The sequence below is a fragment of the Aethalodelphis obliquidens genome, unplaced genomic scaffold (assembly GCF_003676395.1).
Source record: "Aethalodelphis obliquidens isolate GAN/ISIS:26980383/991018 unplaced genomic scaffold, ASM367639v1 scaffold36, whole genome shotgun sequence".
NCBI lineage: Eukaryota > Metazoa > Chordata > Mammalia > Artiodactyla > Delphinidae > Aethalodelphis > Aethalodelphis obliquidens.
In genome coordinates, this window is record NW_020837980.1 from 7,957,504 (window position 1) to 7,976,187 (window position 18,684).

Here is an 18,684-nt window from a genome sequence, read left to right on the forward strand (position 1 = left end):
TATATATATTTTTTTTTTTTTTTTTTTTTTGCGGTATGCGGGCCTCTTACTGTCGTGGCCTCTCCCGTTGCGGACGCACAGGCTCAGCGGCCATGGCTCTCGGGCCCAGCCGCTCCGCGGCATGTGGGATCTTCCTGGACCGGGGCACGAACCCACGTCCCCTGCATCGGCAGGCGGACTCTCAACCACTACGCCACCAGGGAAGCCCTGAATTATATTTTTAACTATCATTTTAGTCCACATCTGAAAGACCAAAGTAGTTTTTATTTTCTGCAAGTATGCTGTATGTGGTCCCTGTGTTCCTAGTGTATAAAGGCTGCTACCTAGGTCACATCTATCTGGGCAGTTAGTAATTGACATATTTTTCTGGCCTCTTTGGGCAGTGTATGGCTGTGTTTGCAAAGGCTGTTGAAACCAAAACGTTGACACCGTGGTAATCAGCTGTGTGTTTTCCAGTCTGCTAAAATCAAAAGTGGGGATCATTCAGTAAAGCAGATGACAAAAGCAGAATTCTCTGAGTATCTGCTACTCCTGATTCAGCTTTTTTGCTTTCTGGAGGTCTCAATTTGAGCATAATGTGAAAATTTGTTTTACGAACTTAAAAATGTTGAGTAATTTTCCGGGTTTTGTTGTTAATTTCTAGATACTTAAATTTAGTTGTTAGAAGACCTCCATTAAAGAAAGCTTATCATCGAATTATTTTAACAAAGCAAACCAAACAAAAAAACTTTGTGCCATATTTCTCTGTTTAATAATAGTTGGGTTTCTGTACATAAGATCAGTGATTTGAACTTTGCTTTTTATGAGTTAAAACTAGACAAAGCAAGTACTGAGCACCTGCTGTGCACCAATGCAGAGTATAGCCTCCCAAGTAGTAGTATTGATGCATTTCAGTAGTTCCTGAGGTGGGCTGTTGTTTGGCAAGGTTTCTTTCCAATTCAGTGATGCAAAGTTGGTTTTTAGAATACATCTTGTTCGTCCCGTTCCTCTCCCCCAAGAAGGGCTAGTATTTAGTATTCTTGCATCTGCCTATAGTTAGGGTATTTGAGGTGTTATTTATTTCATTGAAAGAGCTTTTGCACATAATAAACTATTCAACTAGAACAAGTACTTGTTTAAAATTAAATCGCATAGTGAAAGCATTATAGGCACCGGGATACAGAATGATGCTGTTAACAGTTCTTTCTCCTGTATTGAAGTGCTCTATTTCCATAGTCTCACAGTACATTTTCAGATAATGGCTGAGCTCCTGATTTAAAAAAAGTTACAAATGTATCTTTACAAACTTACTTTAAAATTTACATATATAAACACGTGCACTGTTGTTTTTACATGTACTTTTGTTTCAGTTGTTCTTAAAGTTTAATAAGTGACATCTGAAAATGAGTTTATGTGGCAACAAGCTGTATGCCCAAGAATAAATCATTGCGTGCCAGTTAAGACCTTAGCAGCTAGCCACAGTAGGTATTAAACATCTGTTGCGGCTGTACTTAATCTTTTAAAATTACCTACAAATTTTGGAATATGAAACCAGTGTTCTGTGCCAGTGGTTTAAGGTATATACAAGGATCAATAATGTTCTCTTCATGTCCGTATGACTTTAAAGCATATTATCAAGAAATAAGTAATTAAGTCTGAGAAAATATGGTAAATAACTGATTCTTTAAAATCTAATTTAAATTTCCTATTAGTAAAAATGAGAAATGAAAAAAGTCACTCTGGAATAACTATCTTTCAGTGTTGTTAATTATCTTAGCCTCCGAGGTCCTGATACTGAATTCTTGGTGGTGGGTAGTAATCTCTTCTTTTTAATTACTGGCTTCCAATTCTCTCTCTGCATTGCTGGAAACAAAAATCATATATTCTGATATTGGTGATGGGGATGTGCACACTTAAAAAGTAGACACGTTCAAACTAATTTTAGAAATAAGTTACAATCAAAATTTGCTTCTGCTAAATTAGTAGAGGACAAAACCCTGTTTTTTCCTCCATCATAGTATATTTCAGTACTTCTACATTGACCTTATAACCTTTTTTTAAACAGGAATAAAGTTTTTATTCTTAAAAAATATGAGCTTTACCTGGTTTGTTTTATTTATATATACATATGTTTTAAATTTCTTGCATTGATTTTCAAATTGAAAGAGAATCATTTGTGAAAATACCTTAAATGCCAGCTCATGCTTTATATTTTACATGCTTTACTAGAGTTATTTTAGTGCCTTAAATTATTTATCTAATTTAATAATAATTTCTAATATGTAATTTTTAAGGACTTATGAGTAAAAGCAAACCATCTCCTCTTAAGAATTACTGATAAATATAAAATATTAAAAATTTTATATATGGGTACAAAGTGGCTATGTCATTTAACGTACCAACATTTAATGATTTGAAAAAATAGTTGGAATTTTTATTTTGTAGTTGGTTTAGCTAGCTAGTCGATTAAATTGATTTCATTAAAAATACAAGATATTCAGATTTTCTTGGGCTATAATGACTTTTGTATTAGTTGAGTAGAAATACATCACAAGTTGGTATAAGTAACTTGAGATGTACATTTTAATATATAATCAACATATTATTTAAATCCCTACTGCTTAACTGAAACTTAATTTTTTATGAATTTTAAATTAAAGTTTTACTTTAAAGGTAAATTACTGAGTTCAACTGAAGCAGTTCTTAACATATTCTTGAGATTTATAAAAATTAATATACCCTCAAGAATTGAAGTGCCTTTTTTTTTCTTAACTATTATAAGCAATGGATGTGTACATGCTAAAATTAAGCCTTAGCTGTTGGTTTACTTAATACTTAAATGGCTGATTCTCTATGCCTGATTAAATTTAAAACTACATATCATACTTTTGATACCTATTAACTTTGTAGGAACTGAGTCCATTTTGTCACATTTGGTTCATAGAAAGACTGATGTTAACAGTCTTTTTTTTTTTTTTTTTTTTTTTGGTACCCGGGCCCCCCCCTTTTTTTGCCTCTCCCGTTGCGGAGCACAGGCTCCAGACGCGCAGGCTCAGCGGCCATGGCTCACGGGCCCAGCCACTCTGCGGCATGTGGGATCCTCCCGGACCGGGGCACGAACCCGCGTCCCCTGCATCGGCAGGCGGACTCCCAGCCACTGCGCCACCAGGGAAGCCCAACAGTCTTTTTTTTTAAACAAAGTTTAAATGTCCCTTTTGTACCATTTTTCTCCTCGCTCCCCACTCAGAGCTGGAGTACAGAAATCACTTGTTTTCCCTAAGTCAAAGAAATAATTTCAGTCTAACTTCAGTTTAGGCTTTGATTAATTCCATGACTAGCAAACTAAAATGACTGCATTATTAATACTAATAATACATGTACTTAGGTTTTTCATAATCTCTAACTCCTAATTTAAATTTAAAAAAAATTCTAATCCCATTACAAAACAAAACTGACTTCAAAGAACAAACCAGGATTTAAGCCCATATTTTAAAATTGAATCCCCCATTTTATTCAAACAATCTGATGTCTGTTTAAAACAAAACATTCTCAAGTAAAGCTCATAATTCCAAATTTCTTGCACATGGCTGTCCCAATAAATTACTATTACCAATGAAACAGACTTTAAAGAAGTTGTGTTTTACAATGCAGAGAGTGGAGGATGCTTTTTATACATTGGTGAGAGAGATCCGACAATACAGATTGAAAAAAATCAGCAAAGAAGAAAAGACTCCTGGCTGTGTGAAAATTAAAAAATGCATTGTAATGTAATCTGGTAAGTTCAGCATATTAATTTCTGCAGAAAGCAGATGTCTTTCACAGGTAACAAAGTAGCAACCGCTTTAGAACTACCTAGGTGTGGGATTCTAATTTGAAGTATTAAAAAATAAGAAACTTGTAGTTTGTTTCCACAATTAATACATTTATTTATTTATATTTCTCATTTTATTTTCTTAATTACATTTATTTTTCATCTAATGGGTATTCATTATAATTGAGATGGTTTTGATGCCTATAGACTACTCTGCATTTGTCATAGAGTCTAGAGAGAAAAAATATGAGGAACTATATAAAGGAGGAGTAAATTGAATGGCCCAGAAGGTGGGAAAGGGTCACTCTTACAGTGCGTGTTTTCTTTTGGACATTCCACAAGCAAATACTTGTTCTGTCTGTGCTCTCTTAACTTAGCGGCATCAACATCACTTTTTTACCCAGCTGAGAAACCTGGAGTGTTGGGATGACTCCTAAATCCCTCTTTTTCACACCCATTTGGAGGCAACCACAAATTCCTATTATGGTACATTCTAACTTTTATCACATCATTACTTCAGGCCCCTATCATTTCTTGCTGGGACTATTGTAACCTCTTACTTGGTTTACCTGTTGCTGCCTTCATTCACAGCGTAAAGAGAGAGAGATTTAAAAGAAATGTCATTTTCTTAGCTTTAAATCTAGTTACTGACTTCCTGTTACCTACAGAATAAAATCTCAAGTTTCGTAGCATATGTAAGGCTCTTAACGCCTTCCTTCCCCCCTAGCCTTTGGCTTTATCTCTTAAAAACTTCTCGTCTGAAATTTTTTTGTCCGTATGTAAATCAACACCATGTTATTTCTTACATTCCCTTGTGTCTTGGCTGTTGCTCTTGTTGGGAATGCCAGTGTTCTTATCCCCTAGTCTTACTAGTTAACACACTTGCATGACTGTCTCATCTCTTGTTCTCTAAGAATCTTTCTTTAAAAACTGTTAGACTGGGCATAATGCACTTCTTGTGTATTCCCAGTTTACTGCTCTTAACTGTTACACACTTAACCATGTTAAATTGAAATAACCGCTTCTTTGTTTGTCCTGTATGGTGAGAATCTTAGAGAGCCAGAATCGTATATTTTTAATCTTTGCATGTCCATGACCTAACGAGGTTCCTGGCACACAGTAGCTGCCCAGTTGGATTTACTGAGTGGAATTTCTCAACTTCCTTTCTAAACCAACCAATATTAAATTTGGTCTTGTTTAGAAAATATTTCACTCAATAGGTACCAGAAAGTTCATGCCAGAGCTTAAGATTTTGATGCATATTATTTGTAACATATAATGTTCTGTGAGAACATGAAATAAAATTGTAGGATATCATTTTTGGGGCTGATTAAACTAAAGGGTTGATATTGTTTACTATATATGAGTTGAAGGTATGAAATAATGTATCTCCCCAAAATATAAAATATACTTCTGAATAGTAGACTAAGTTCCAAAAGATATTATGTGGTATACTAATGAACTAAACTCAGAAGAAGAAACAAAGCAAAATTAATGATTGGCATTAATTTTTATTGAGATTTATAAACTTTTTTTTTTTTTTTTTTTTTGCGGTACGCGGGCCTCTCACTGTTGTGGCCTCTCCCGTTGCGGAGCATAGGCTCCGGACGCACAGGCTCAGTGGCCATGGCTCACGGGCCCAGCCGCTCCGCGGCATGTGGGATCCTCCCGGACCAGGGCACGAACCCGTGTCCCCTGCATCGGCAGGCGGACTCTCAACCACTGCACCACCAGGGAAGCCCAAGATTTATAAACTCTTAATATTTTTTGAGTATCATTGTATAAAGAAGTATTTAATTTAGAAGTTGTGATAAAACTTAACATTGCAATGCAATTTTAAAAGTAAAACTTCTAAAATAACAGTAGCCATGACCAGAGTTAAGTGATAGTTTTCTTTTCTCCCATTGTCTTACTATTAGATGATTTTTACAGTAGAACTATTTAGAATAAAATAAGTTTTATGCTTTAATTTTTATTTAAAACAAAGGTGAAAGCATATACTTTTTAAAATTTCATATTGTGCAAACTATATTTCAGTGGCTGTGTAGTCTGAATGTGAAATTGTTGGGCATGATGAATTAAATCCTTATTTTTTCAGTGATCATGAATAGCATTTATATAAGAAAAAAGTATACTTGGTAATATTTAAAATTTTAAATATTTTTACAAAATTAATTTGACAATGATAAATATATGCAAATTAGTTTTTCTTAGTCCTAAAATGATGGGTTTAAACCAAATAATTACTGGTACCCTATTTTGTCTTTTAAATGTGTATATAAGAATGTAAAAAGTGTGTTCACTGCCCTGTTTTGATCAGTTTTAACATTTTACTAATCATTGAAATTATTAATAAGATTATATATAAAGTATATAAAGTTCAGTGCAGTATGAACTAAAAGTATTTGTCAGAATCTTAGAAGAAGGTAATCTTACCAGATTCTGCCTTCATTGTCTCCTAAATACTTATATATTGTTTTCACCTTAGGATGTGTCTTCTCTATATCCATCTCATGTTTTTTCATTTTATCTGCTTCAGCATTTTTGTATCATTGACATTTTTCTTCATTATAAAAACAGTGGAAATGGAGTAGACTACATAAGGATGTGTGATCAAAGGGAATTTGTGAAGGGTAGGGGAGTTGGAGTATATCCTCTCTTAAGATTCCATCCCATTCTAAGAGTTTATGGTTAGAAATTAGTCAAGGTTGGTATTATTTATAATAATAAAATAATTATTCTTTATTGTACCATCGGAAGTGTTTTGCTCTTTATGTGTTTAGAAGGTTAGCATGAAGGCTTATATATATTAAGCCTTGATTGTATTGCTGATAAACTGTCTTATCACTTTTTCTCTATCCTCTGTGTGAAACAGAAGTGTATGTCATCATACACATATAATCAGTAATGATATCAGAAAGTGGGGAACATCAGTGAGTGCAGTTTGGGGGCTTTACTGGGGACTTTTCTTCACTAGTATTCAAATCAATAATGCTGGTTTTTATCCCACTACTGTTGTTTAAATGTGAGCAAGCCTCTCATTCCCACTCTGTTTAATTCTTTAAAAATATTGGTAATACTTTTCTAAACTTTAGCTCTGTTGTGAAAGTTAGTTAAATGTAACTAGACTGAAAATGCCCGAGTTAATTTAGTTATTATTTTGAAATAGTAATTGTAGAAGATCTTAGTAATGCATAAAGGAGAAATCATATCGCTGTTAAATTTTCAATTATTTTTAAGATAATATAACTTAATGAATGTGTTTATATTAATATTCAGCAGAGGTGGTTAAATTGAGTAAAAAGCCAGTTTTCATTGTTAAAGTGGCTTGATTTATACTTTATTTGTTGTGTATTTGTTCCTAAGACTCCCTCTAGTGTCTAGGTTTGAAAACATCAGGCTTTTGTTGACAGTTACTAATCAGTTAAACAGATATTAAAATACATAGAGGATCATATTTTTTCTTTAATTCTCTATTTTGCTTTTATATTTAATTTGCTTTTTAATAGGGGTAGGACAAGAATTGACTTATGTATAGATCTTGTATAATTCAGGATTGCAGGGTTAAAATCTACTGTCCTGCCACCAGTTTCAAAGTGCCATTTTTCATGTTCTGTATGAATGATTAGGTTGAAAATTATTCTGACTTGAAATCACTTTCAACCATTACTGATTTGGATACCTTGCTTTTGATCACAGCTAGATGTAGGCCAAAATGATCAAATGGAAATTTCTCTGAAGATACACAGCATTTGACTTTATATGTCAAATATTAATCTGACTTTATATTAAGTATTTTGAATACTTAATATACTAAACATAAACTAAAAAAATAATGAATTAAAAAAAATCTCCAAATCATCAGACTCTACCACCATTTAAATGATTTAGCTCATTTCTCCACAAATAGAGGCATTACATTTTTCAAAGTATTGTGTCTTGTGTTGTGGTCACATTCTTTACTTGTTTTTAAAATTTTTTTTTTGGCCGCTCCGCGCGGCATGTGGAATCTTAGTTCCCCTACCAGGGATTGAACCCGCGTCCCCTGCAGTGGAAGCACAGTCTTAACCACTGGACCACCAGGGAAGTCCCTGTTGTGGTCACTTTAAATTTCCTTCTCATATCATAAATATATGAGCTGAAACTAATGCCTTTAGAAAACTGAAAGTATAATCTAATACTGTATACTTCATGGTAGTTCTTTAAATCTAATGGATTTAAATAAGTATTGAACCAGAGGTCAAATGCAGCGAATATTTATGAAATTAGTATTTACTTGCATGGCTTATATCAAATATCTAGAAACTCAGGGATAATTAAGTATAAATACTTATTCACATATATACACAAATACATTTGGATTTCAGTGACTGAGGTGTGCCAATATGGAAAAATTAGTAGCAAATTAAGTTCTGGGGGAAATTAATGTGTTAACTAAGCATACGTAAGATTCTGTGCCGTTGATTTTCATTGCCTTTTGTGAAAATCAGTGTTCCTATAATGTTAACAAAATATCGTTGAAGACATTTAAGAATCCTAGAAGTCTGATATATATTCAGTTGTCTAAAGAGAAATGTTACGTATCCTTATTCCTTCTCAATATTAATGTTTCCATTAGTAATATATCTTTTCTGTTATCTGTATACCTCAAACCATCATATATATTCACGTTTTAATACTTATGTGTTTCAGGGCGTTGACGATGCCTTCTATACATTAGTTCGAGAAATTCGAAAACATAAAGAAAAGATGAGCAAAGAAGGTAAAAAGAAGAAAAAGAAGTCAAAGACAAAGTGTATAATTATGTAAATACAATTTGTACTTTTTTCTTAAGGCGTACTTAAGTAAAAGTGGTAATTTTTGTACATTACACTAAATTATTAGCATTTGTTTTAGCATTACCTAATTGTCTTTCTGCTCCATCCATACTGTTAGCTTTTATCTTGAATGCTTATTTTAAAATGACAGTGGAAACTTTTTTCCTCTAAGTGCCAGTATTCCCTGAGTTTTGGTTTTTGAACTAGCAATGCCTGTGAAAAAGAAACTGAACACCTGAGATTTCTGTCCTGGGGTTTTTGGTGCATGCAGTTGATTACTTCCTATTTTTCTTACCAATTGTGAACTTGAGTGTGAAACAAATTAATGAGCCTTTCAAATCATCCCTATTCTGTGTTTTATCAATCATATACATGGATTAATTACTAATTATAACTTCAGTTGAGATTTCATGATTGGTTTTACTGAAGCATTGAGGGAACACAAATTTATGAGCTTCCTGTAGATTCATCTTGTAGGTTTCATGTCCTGTAGTTTCAGTTACCCTTAGTGAATGTAAAGGTACACTGTTCACAAAGGTTTTCTCCTTCTTTCCACTGCTATTTGTCAACGGTCACGTTCCCCCAAATATTATATTTTTTCTATAAAAAGGGAAAAAATTGAAAAAAATACAAGGCAATGGAATATTAAAAGGCCATTTACTTTCTATATTAGGTGAATTCCTATAATACTCTGAATAGCTTTTCCTGTTAAGGCAAACCCAGAATGTAATGAGGATTATAACAACCATTTTGGGGCTATATTTACATGCTACTAAACTTTTATAATAATTGAAAAAAATTTAACATGTATTGAATTACAAAAATTCTCATAGGAATTAAATATAGTCTCCCCGTGTCAGACTGCTCTTTCTTAGCATAAATCTTTTCTTGAACTTCAGTCTTTGAAAGTAGTTTTAATTCTACTGGTAATGATGTTAAAAATTATTTGGTCCAGTTAGCTTAGTAGGTGTTACGGAGACCAAGGTGGAAAGGCCAGGCCTTGTGTGAGCTTTGAGCTTCACTGAGAGTTTCACAGTATGGACTGCATCCCTATGGTCTTCCAATGTTGTCATGCCTTGGCTGGTCAAAAATGGGGACTGGGAGAGAGTTTGGATAGCTCAGCAGGGTACATTCTCACTATGTGGTAGTCCTACTCAGGAACGTCACTTTTGTTAAAACGAAACGAAACTTTAAAAAAACATTATTTTTAAATGAGGTTTTAGGGTGGGGTGGCAAGATTTTAATTTTTTTAAAACAAAATGAAAAAGTTTCAAAACCTTGAGTATTGGCTAGTTCTCTTAACACTGGCTAAAGTAACACTTTACAAGTCTGGTCCATAATTAAGAATATCTAATGCTTATAAAATAGATAAATTAATGTTAAAATGATTCTTTCAATGCATTTAAAATGTTAACTTATTTTAAAATATTTGAACTGAGATGGTGTGTTGAGGTGAAAATATCACTGGACAAGGAGGAAGGTGACTTAGTTTCTAGTTATGTGTCTTTCATAACTCCAATTTTAGGCAAATCACTTACTATCCATTTCTTCATGTTAAAAGAAGTCATCTCAAAGGCTGTATCTAGCATTATAACTATGTGATTTACATTCAGTTTACATAAGGATATACCTATTTGTCAGTCTCAGCACAATCTGTAACTTTTTACCTGTGTTATCATCTTCAGTGCCAGTCTTAGGCAAAATTGTGCAAGAGGTGAAGTTTATTTCTGAATATCCATTCTCCGCTTTCAGGACTTCTCCCATATTAGTGTCATCTTGCCTGCCTACCCTTCTACATGCCCCCTGACTTGATGTTTTTTCTTTTAATACTTCTCATTCCCCTAACCTCAAAGATTTATTGCTGCTTTGGATATCTCCATGAAGGCTTCCCATCAAGTCACATCAAAATGCCCTACATCTTACTTCCTCAGGTTCAGCATAATCCGACAGACGCTATAATGGAATTTGACCTAAGAGTTAATTTTCAGGTGGTGGCTGTAGCAATTTAATCTTGATCCTTTGAACATCATCTCTTTGCTGCCTGGTCCATCAGGGACAAAGTAGGAATTTTCATACCTGCTATGAGGAGTCAGATCCCTATCCAATGGAATGAGAATTTAACAAAGGTAGTGCTGAAAGAACTCCTTATGTAATCTACAACGAGGACTAGCCCTGCTAATGATACATTCCATTGTTTTAAAAGCTAAAATTTTGCAATGAAAGATACTTTAAAATTTATTCATAAATCTTACTCTTTAGCAGAATTCATTTATTCAACAAATATTTGAGTGCCTTCTAGATGCCAGGCACTACACAAGGCACTGGGGATATTAGAGTATCCTCAGACAAGGGACATAATCCCTGTCCTTAGGTAGTGCTTATATTCTAGAGCAGTCTATATTTTAGTGAGGCATCTGGCACATGACCCAGATATAATGCATATTGTAGTTTTGCAAAGAAGTGATTTGGTCTCTAAGCTTAGTTTCTTCCAGTTCTGAAATAATTGTTTTGCTCTGATTCCAATGTAACTGTTTAATCAAGCTACTTTTTAAAATTAAATTAGTTTACTTCATTGTTTTAAAGGAGTAAAATTTGAATATTGTTTTTTATTTGACATAATGATGTGATTCTATTGGGACAACTATAGTACCAATTAAATTGTATGTCAGATAATGTTAAAATTCCCTTGTGTGTAGTATGGTCTCTTTGTATAAGTAATTAAAATAGACTTTAAAAATTAAACATTGAATTCTAAAATAGTTGTTTATCTGGGTAAAAATAAACAGATGCCAGACCTAATTCACAGAAAAGGAAACTTCTATGTAAAAATCAATATGATTTCTGAGATGCTATACTAAACTACAGGTTTATGGAACATTATCTAGTTAGGGTGTTTACACTTACATAGTACCTCCTCTTGTTTCCACACAAGAGAAAGAAATGGCCATACTTCAGGAATTGCAGTGTATAACTGAGGGGATTTTTAGGACTCTTGAATTTTTGATGTAGCTGGGCAATTTTTTTATGGCAGTGGTAATTATCCTTTATTATGTGAATTTTGAATGGTTTAATAAAATGTTTGTTTTTGTAGAGATTTTAAAAGGGGAGAGATAATCCTAGAAATAACGAATGTTATCTAATTATTATAGCCTTAAAGATAAAAATCCTTGTTGAAGTTGAAAAAAGTTGCTAAATTACATAGGTTTAGATATTAACATGTTTATGGAAGAATGTAGCAGAAGTATGTAGTAAAATTCGAGTGAATATCTCCAATTAGGAATTCTAGGTTCCATTTTAACTGAGTCACACTGCATAGGAATTAGAACCTAACTTTTGTAGGTTATCAAAATCTTAGCCACCATTGCACAATTTTGTCCTAAAATATGTAGAAACTTTGTGAGGCATGTTAAGTTGCAGTTTGCACAAGTTCATCTCATTTGTATTCCAGTGATTTTTTTTTCTTCTATCCATTTTTTCTAAACAATATATACACATTTAGGTTTTTTTGTAGGCAGTAAGAATTATCTGCCATTTCCATTTGCCAAAAAGTAATAATTTCTTGATGATTATGTATTAATGATTTTTAACAACCCATTAGTTATTTTAAAGGTGAACTTATATTTAATAACTTTGGTGTTGATATTGGGTAGCATGAAATCTGCATTGAGAAATTGAACAGCATAAATTGAACAGCTGTAAATTCCTTCAGAAAATGAAATTTCTTTCTTTCTAAAGATATATTCACATCAGTTCTTTAAAAAGAGTTGTAACTAGTAACACTTGTTTTAGTTTAATAGTTTTAAGTGCCTGTTTGGGATGATAATAGGCAATTTTTAGATGAATTTAGGAAAAACAAAGTTATTACCTACAGAAGTGTCAATTACAGAAGGTCCCCTTCCCTATAGAGAGCTAAATGGGTTATGTAATGTTTTATCCAAAAATTTCCAATTCCACTGTCTTGTGTTTTCCTGTTGAAAATACTTTTGCATTTTTCCTTTGAGTGCCAATTTCTTACTAGTACTATTTCTTAATGTAACATGTTTACCTGGAATGTATTTTAACTATTTTTGTATAGTGTAAACTGAAACATGCACATTTTGTACATTGTGCTTTTTTTTTTTGTGGGACATATGCAGTGTGATCCAGTTGTTTTCCATCGTTTGGTTGCGCTGACCTAGGAATGTTGGTCATATCAAACATTAAATTTAAAAATGACCACTCTTTTAATTAAAATTAACTTTTAAATGTTTATAGGAGTATGTGCTGTGAAGTGATCTGAAATTTGTAATATTTTTGTCATGAACTGTACTGCTCCTAATTATTGTAATGTAATAAAAATAGTTATGGTGACTATCATAGTTTGTACTCTTTTTTTTAATTTTTATTTATTTATTTATTTATTTTTTGGCTGTGCCGCACAGCTTTTGGATCTTAGTTCCCCGACCAGGGATCAGACCTGGGCCCACAGCAGTGAAAGTGCCAAGTCCTAACCACTGGACCGCCAGGGAATTCCCAGTAGTGTGTACTTCTTGATGGAAATTTGAAACATTAGCCCCATAATTGATATGGGGTAGTTTATAAGCCACAGACGCTATAGTATATTAGTAAATCTTTTTTTGCAGCTTGTAAGTTGGATATATTCTTTATGAAAGGTGCTGTGAACATTATGTAAAGGTTTAAGTGTTTGCTTGAAACCACGTTAGGTTTAGGTCCTGTGCCATGTTAACTCATTTAGAAGTGGATGCAAAACAAATCTGCCTTTATGACAAAAGAATAGAATAACATTACTTATTACTTTTTATTGAAGAAGGTAATTGATACACAACGGGTGATTTAAGGCCCAAAGGCAGCCAGTGGCAAAAATTAATAATGGAAATAATTAGATAGGTATATATATGTGATGCCAGTTGCTGGCAGGCTGTTTCGAGTTCAGAAGTAATCTTACTCTATACTTATTACTTCTACTAACTGCACTTAAATCATTCTTTTGCAGTGAACCTTGACTCTGTGCTGTGAATGTACCAAACGGGGTCAAAAATAAGGAACTCCTTCAAAAGTTAAGGGCAATAAACTTGCAAGAAATTATTTTGCTTACTTAAATGTGCATTAAACGGCATTCTTTTTTCAGTAAAATGCAGAGATGGGCTAAGAATTGGCAAAAATTAAGTACATTATATTTTCATTCAAAATTGGGTGCTCATCAATTTTTAATTGGTAGTTGGCAGCATCATATAGTTAAATTGCTATTTTAGTATAAAAATTGAGCATAAAGGTTGCTGATAAAGCTCTCAGTTTGAACAGAAGTGGAAACCTATTTTAGTTCAGTAAAGTATTTTTAACAAAATGTATTACCTTGACATTTTAGAATCATTTTTGTAGTAGCTGGTATACATAAACAGCTGGCACTGATTTTCAAATTATAGTAATAGTGATCAGTTAGTTTTGTTAGTATCTGAGTAATAGCGTTGTTTCATAGCTCTATATTTCTTAAGGAAGTATAATGCTTCTAGTTCTTTCATTACAAATTGGCCTTGTTCAATAAGTTCTTTGATCTTCTCTGGGTCCTTCACATCTTTGTTTTTAAGGAAAACACTCTTCAGACGCCTTTTAAAATAGTCTGCTCCTTTTGGATAGTCTCGTCCAAGATACAGCAGCTTAAAAAAGAAAGATTATATATTTCTAAACAATCTATGTCATATAACATTTATAAAATTGGCAACATAATTACTTACATTTTTATAAAGATTCAGTACTTCTCCTCTTAAAGAACTGGCCATTTGCACGTATCATGGAAAGCATTCACTTTTACATTTAATGTACCTAAAGAAAAAGAAAAATTTTTACAAATAACTGCATTGTAGTCTTAAAAAAGAATCAAAGAAAAAGGATTTTACACATTGGTGAAATGGTACCCTTTCTTTTCATTCAATAAATATTTATTAAGCACTTTTATGTTCCATGCACTGAGATGTAGCTATGAACGTGTCAGATGAGATACCTGCTCTCACAGAAGTAACATCTCCAGAGGGGTATACTACAAACAATATCATGAATTGTGATAAGTTCTATGAAGGAAACAGGACAACTACAGAAAATGGATTGGCAAAGCTGGATATGTAGGTGTACCTCCTTGTATACCAGAGTGGAATGAATTAGGTAGAACTAGATTTGAATCCCAGCTGCATAGTGTTGTACAGGTTACTTAACCTTTCTGAGCCTCAGTTTTCTTGTCAGAAGGAGAATTGCCTTTACCCTGCTTTCAAGGCAAGGCTAAAACAGGACACTGGGAAGAGGCCTGATCAAATCAAGAGTGCCCTCCTAAGAAAGGCTAAAGAGGCAAAACTGGGTGTGAGGGTCAAGCAGGTTCACAACTAACAGGAGATGGGCAGTAAGATCGGTGGTGAAGAGGCCAAGTGAACAACCCATAAGGGGCTACACGAGGAGCCGGCGACATCCAGTGGGACAGATAAGCTTCTTTATGTGTACTTGGTTCGTGCTGCTAGGGAGAGGCAGCTCTGTAAAGGCACCATGACAGCCTCACCAGAAAATAATTCCCAATACTTGGGATGGCCAATCAGTGGTCAGGATAGGTGACTCAACTGTAACCAGGACAACAGTTGCAAAAAACAGGGTATACCTCTCTGAGGAGGGAGCCCTGGGGGTGAGCACTTTTTAAATTGTTTTACAAACATACTTGAAAGGCTCCTGCTGCCAGTACAGCAACTAAGTGAAGACCTTTTCTTGCTGAAGTTTATAAATCTGCTTCTCTGGCTCCTCTTTCTTAGGGAAAAAAAATCACATAGGAGCCAACATTATTTCCATGTTAATACTTGTATACTTCTCCTGTTTACTAACAATTTATGAGTTAGCTCACATTACAAGCATACAACGTAGCAGAGCAATTTTTCTGAGTTCATTAATATTAGCTTTCTTGTTTTCCTCCAAATTGCTATTTTTCTGCTTTTGTCTGTTATCACTTCTGAGCTTTCCTCCAGAAAAGGTAGTCCTTTTCAATCTGCTCCTACAAATGAAAGGACAAAAAAAACCTTCAGAAGATCTGCATACATGGTTGCAGCTTAGGGACTTTGGGCTTTACTTAGGGTGATCTGAGTGGGCCCTTTATCGGGGAACCTCTGATGTTAGTATCTTAGATGGTTCTCCTCGGCTGGTCAGATTCCCCAGAGAAAAGTCTTCCAATCTTCTGAGCATTTGCTAATGTAACATTAAGAAGCAGAAGAGGAACCAGGGCCTTGCATTCAGCATTATGTATACCCAAATTCACCTAATCTGCTTCCAGTGTGGTTTTGGTGTACTTAGTATGCCTGAGGACACCCCACTCCAGAGACTAGTATTATTTTGTCCAGAAATAAAACCTCCAGTCTTCTGTGGGAGTGAGGGGTGCAGACACTTAGGGGTGGTTTTCAAAAAGCTTTCACTTCATCCTCTCTGATTTACTTCGTTCTTCATTTCCAATTACAGTGGCCCTGTTCCAGTGCCTTTTGAGCAATATGCAGTATAAACTGGGCTTTTCTAGTGTGCTAGGTCACATTCATCTGTTTTGCAGCTTCTCAAGTTTTACTGTTGTCATCTCCTCTTCTATTTTTCTTTTATTTTTAAATTGGTTTACTGAAGATTTAATGGTTTTGGAAGGGAGTGAAATTAGATGAGTGTATTTAACCGGGTACATCAACACCGAATTTCATTTTTAAAACTTTTTTTTTTTTGCTGAGAGCCATTTTTCATGTGTTTTAATCTTACTGAAGAATGATGACTCTTAAGAACCTTGTGCTTTTAAAATAATTGTAAATCAAATCTACATTAGATGTAATTTAAAATTGCAAATTATAAGCTGTTTAATTCCTGGCAAAGAGCATAGCTCTATTTAATTCACAATTTGTAATTTGTAAAACTGTTTAGAAATGTGGCTTAAATCATCCTCTTTAGCTGTTGCCCTCTTTACAAATTATATATAATAAAGGACCTGCCCAGCAAAAAAGTAGCTGCTGTGACTAAGGTAAGCTTGTCCCATTCTTTGATATGTTACTTTATGAGTTAAGGAAGTTTGTTATTGCATGCTGACCTTCAGGCATTTCAGTTTATTTTAGCCTTTGGGAGAAATAGGTTTCCTTGGGTTCAGTATTGGTGAACAATTTAAATGCAGCAGGGACCTGGGGCTGTTCCTTAACCCTGCATGAAGTCATGGAGGTTACTGTTCTTTGTAGAGAGCCAAACCAGTTAGCGACTGAGAGAAGTCCCCCATCATCCTGAGAATCTGGATGGGGATAGCTCTCTCCCAATGACTTGTGGGCCAAGGAGGTAAGACGTAACTAACTCCAGTTCTGGGTTAAGTCATTTAACTAGGGGTTATGGTGTCTAGAGCTGTTATTAGTCACTGTTCTCCATGAAGTTCTGACTTGACTCAAACAGATGAAGCACATTTCCCCAAAGTAGTTAAGCCTAAAAAGCTTCACACAAAAATGTATCCCAATACACTTGGAGCACCAAAGGATACATAATCCAAGAGGTAGGTGGCAAGAGAGCTTGGCCCCAAAAGCTTGTATACTGCTTGGTCTAGGCCTACCTAGAAGCCAGATTATAAAAGTGAGTTGAAAGGAGATGGCTGTGTATGTTCATACGGGGGAGGTACTACACCTGTCTGAAGGTGACAAAGAGAACAGGAACTGGGCCTTCTTCCGCAGCTTGTAAGAGAAGTAGTAGAGAAGAACTAAACAAGCTCACTGGTATAATCTCAGCACAGTGGCCCTCCTAGAACACAGTCCAGCCTGTTTTAACACATCCACAGCAAATCCTTCTCCCTAGGAGGGAAGCTGGTGGAATGAGAACTTGAGCAAGACTCTCCTCTAGAAGCCCACCATTTTACAGTTGTTTGTGATTACCATCACACCTCCTTACCCGCATCAGAGTCGACTGAGCTTTCGTATCATAAATATTAGTAGCTTGGTTGATAAACTAAAACAAAAGCTTAGTTCCACACCACACAGCTTCAGAACTCTATATGAAGTCGACGTTAAGACGTTTTAATCTTGCTACCAGGGATGTGGAGGCGAGGTGTCATAGCTATGACACAGTCTGGATTTCTGTGGGGAGAATAACACTTTAACCCACAAAGACCAGCTCAGTCAGTAATACTGATTTACTAATAATACCTTTAGTCAATGAAAGTGCAAGGGACAGCGCATTATAAAATGAGAATTCAGAGATGAGAAATGGTGGCAATAATTTGAAAGCATTTCATGTCAGGCTAAAACAGGGTTTAGATGTGAAATCACAGAGAATTCAGACAGGCTTTGGAAGGACCTTAATTTCTCAATCTCTTAATTTCTTCTAGTTTTCCTGTTGGTCTAAATTGCCAGAGTTTCATGCGGGGAGACTGACATTCGACGGGTTGTGCTACCGGTTGGTACAGTTAATCTGTGACCTTGACCCTGGGCACATAATTTAGCGAGTCTTGCTGGGTCTCAGAGACCGCCACCTGTGAGGAATACTTTACCCAGGAACTGCTTCAAATCATTTCCAGTTCTTGTTTAGAGTGCCTCTAAGGAAAAACGGCATATACCTTGCGTGCCCAGGAAGTAAACAGAACCAGGTGCAGGGAGAAGAATCCGAAGGTTATTAATTTCGAAATAAACAACCCTCTGGGAGCCAATCTATTTACCTCTTTTTCTAAACTGCCAATCGAGCCCCGCCCCACGCTGGTCTAAGCGGTGGCGGCCCAGGCAGCCGAGCCGGTGTCAGTCACTCGACCCAGTCGCGTAGCCGGCGGCCCCCTTCCTTCTCGAAACCGCACAGAAAGATTCGTCCCAGCTACTCTAGGGAAATAGGAAGAGGGACTGTCAACGTCGGAAGACGCGCAGAAACCCTTTCCCACACCCGCTGGTCCTCGCCCAGGGCATACTTCACCGCCTCCAGACCTCAGGATTCGGAAAACAGAATAAAACGCTCGGGCCCGGCACTCACGCACTTTCCGGCACGCGGCAGCCGTAAAAGCCTCCTCACACTCCGACTCCTGCGGCAGTCGACCGAGGCGGGGCGGCGGAGGTGGGTGGGGCAACCTGT

General features: G+C 35.4%; 2 protein-coding genes across 14 annotated transcripts in view; one reads left to right on the forward strand and one right to left on the reverse strand.

The window, feature by feature from the left end:
• The window catches only part of KRAS (KRas proto-oncogene, GTPase), a 35,957-nt gene extending 22,994 nt beyond the window's left edge, over window positions 1-12,963 (forward strand). For 2 of the 4 annotated variants that reach the window (XM_027129414.1, XM_027129415.1), the window contains exons 5-6: window positions 3,631-3,754; window positions 8,483-8,559. In XM_027129414.1, coding sequence (XP_026985215.1) covers window positions 3,631-3,750 — 120 coding nt within the window. In that variant the 3' untranslated portion in view covers window positions 3,751-3,754; window positions 8,483-8,559. Of the gene's footprint in view, window positions 1-3,630; window positions 3,755-4,089; window positions 4,091-8,482 lie in introns of all 4 variants that reach the window. The other 2 variants (XM_027129417.1, XM_027129416.1) reach the window with 2 other exon arrangements.
• Window positions 1-18,640, reverse strand: part of ETFRF1 (electron transfer flavoprotein regulatory factor 1) — a 21,770-nt gene extending 3,130 nt beyond the window's left edge. The window contains exons 1-4 of one of the 10 annotated variants that reach the window (XR_003437775.1): window positions 18,524-18,640; window positions 18,284-18,437; window positions 14,340-14,427; window positions 354-1,842 (exon numbers count right to left, since the gene is read on the reverse strand). Coding sequence is in view for 1 of the 10 variants with exons in the window: in XM_027129418.1 (XP_026985219.1) it covers window positions 14,040-14,261; window positions 14,340-14,384 (267 nt within the window). In the remaining 9 variants the exon portion in view is untranslated. Of the gene's footprint in view, window positions 1-353; window positions 1,843-13,381; window positions 14,296-14,339; window positions 14,428-18,283; window positions 18,438-18,523 lie in introns of those variants that run through there. The other 9 variants (XR_003437776.1, XR_003437774.1, XR_003437773.1 and 6 more) reach the window with 9 other exon arrangements.
• Between the last annotated feature and the right edge of the window lie 44 nt (window positions 18,641-18,684).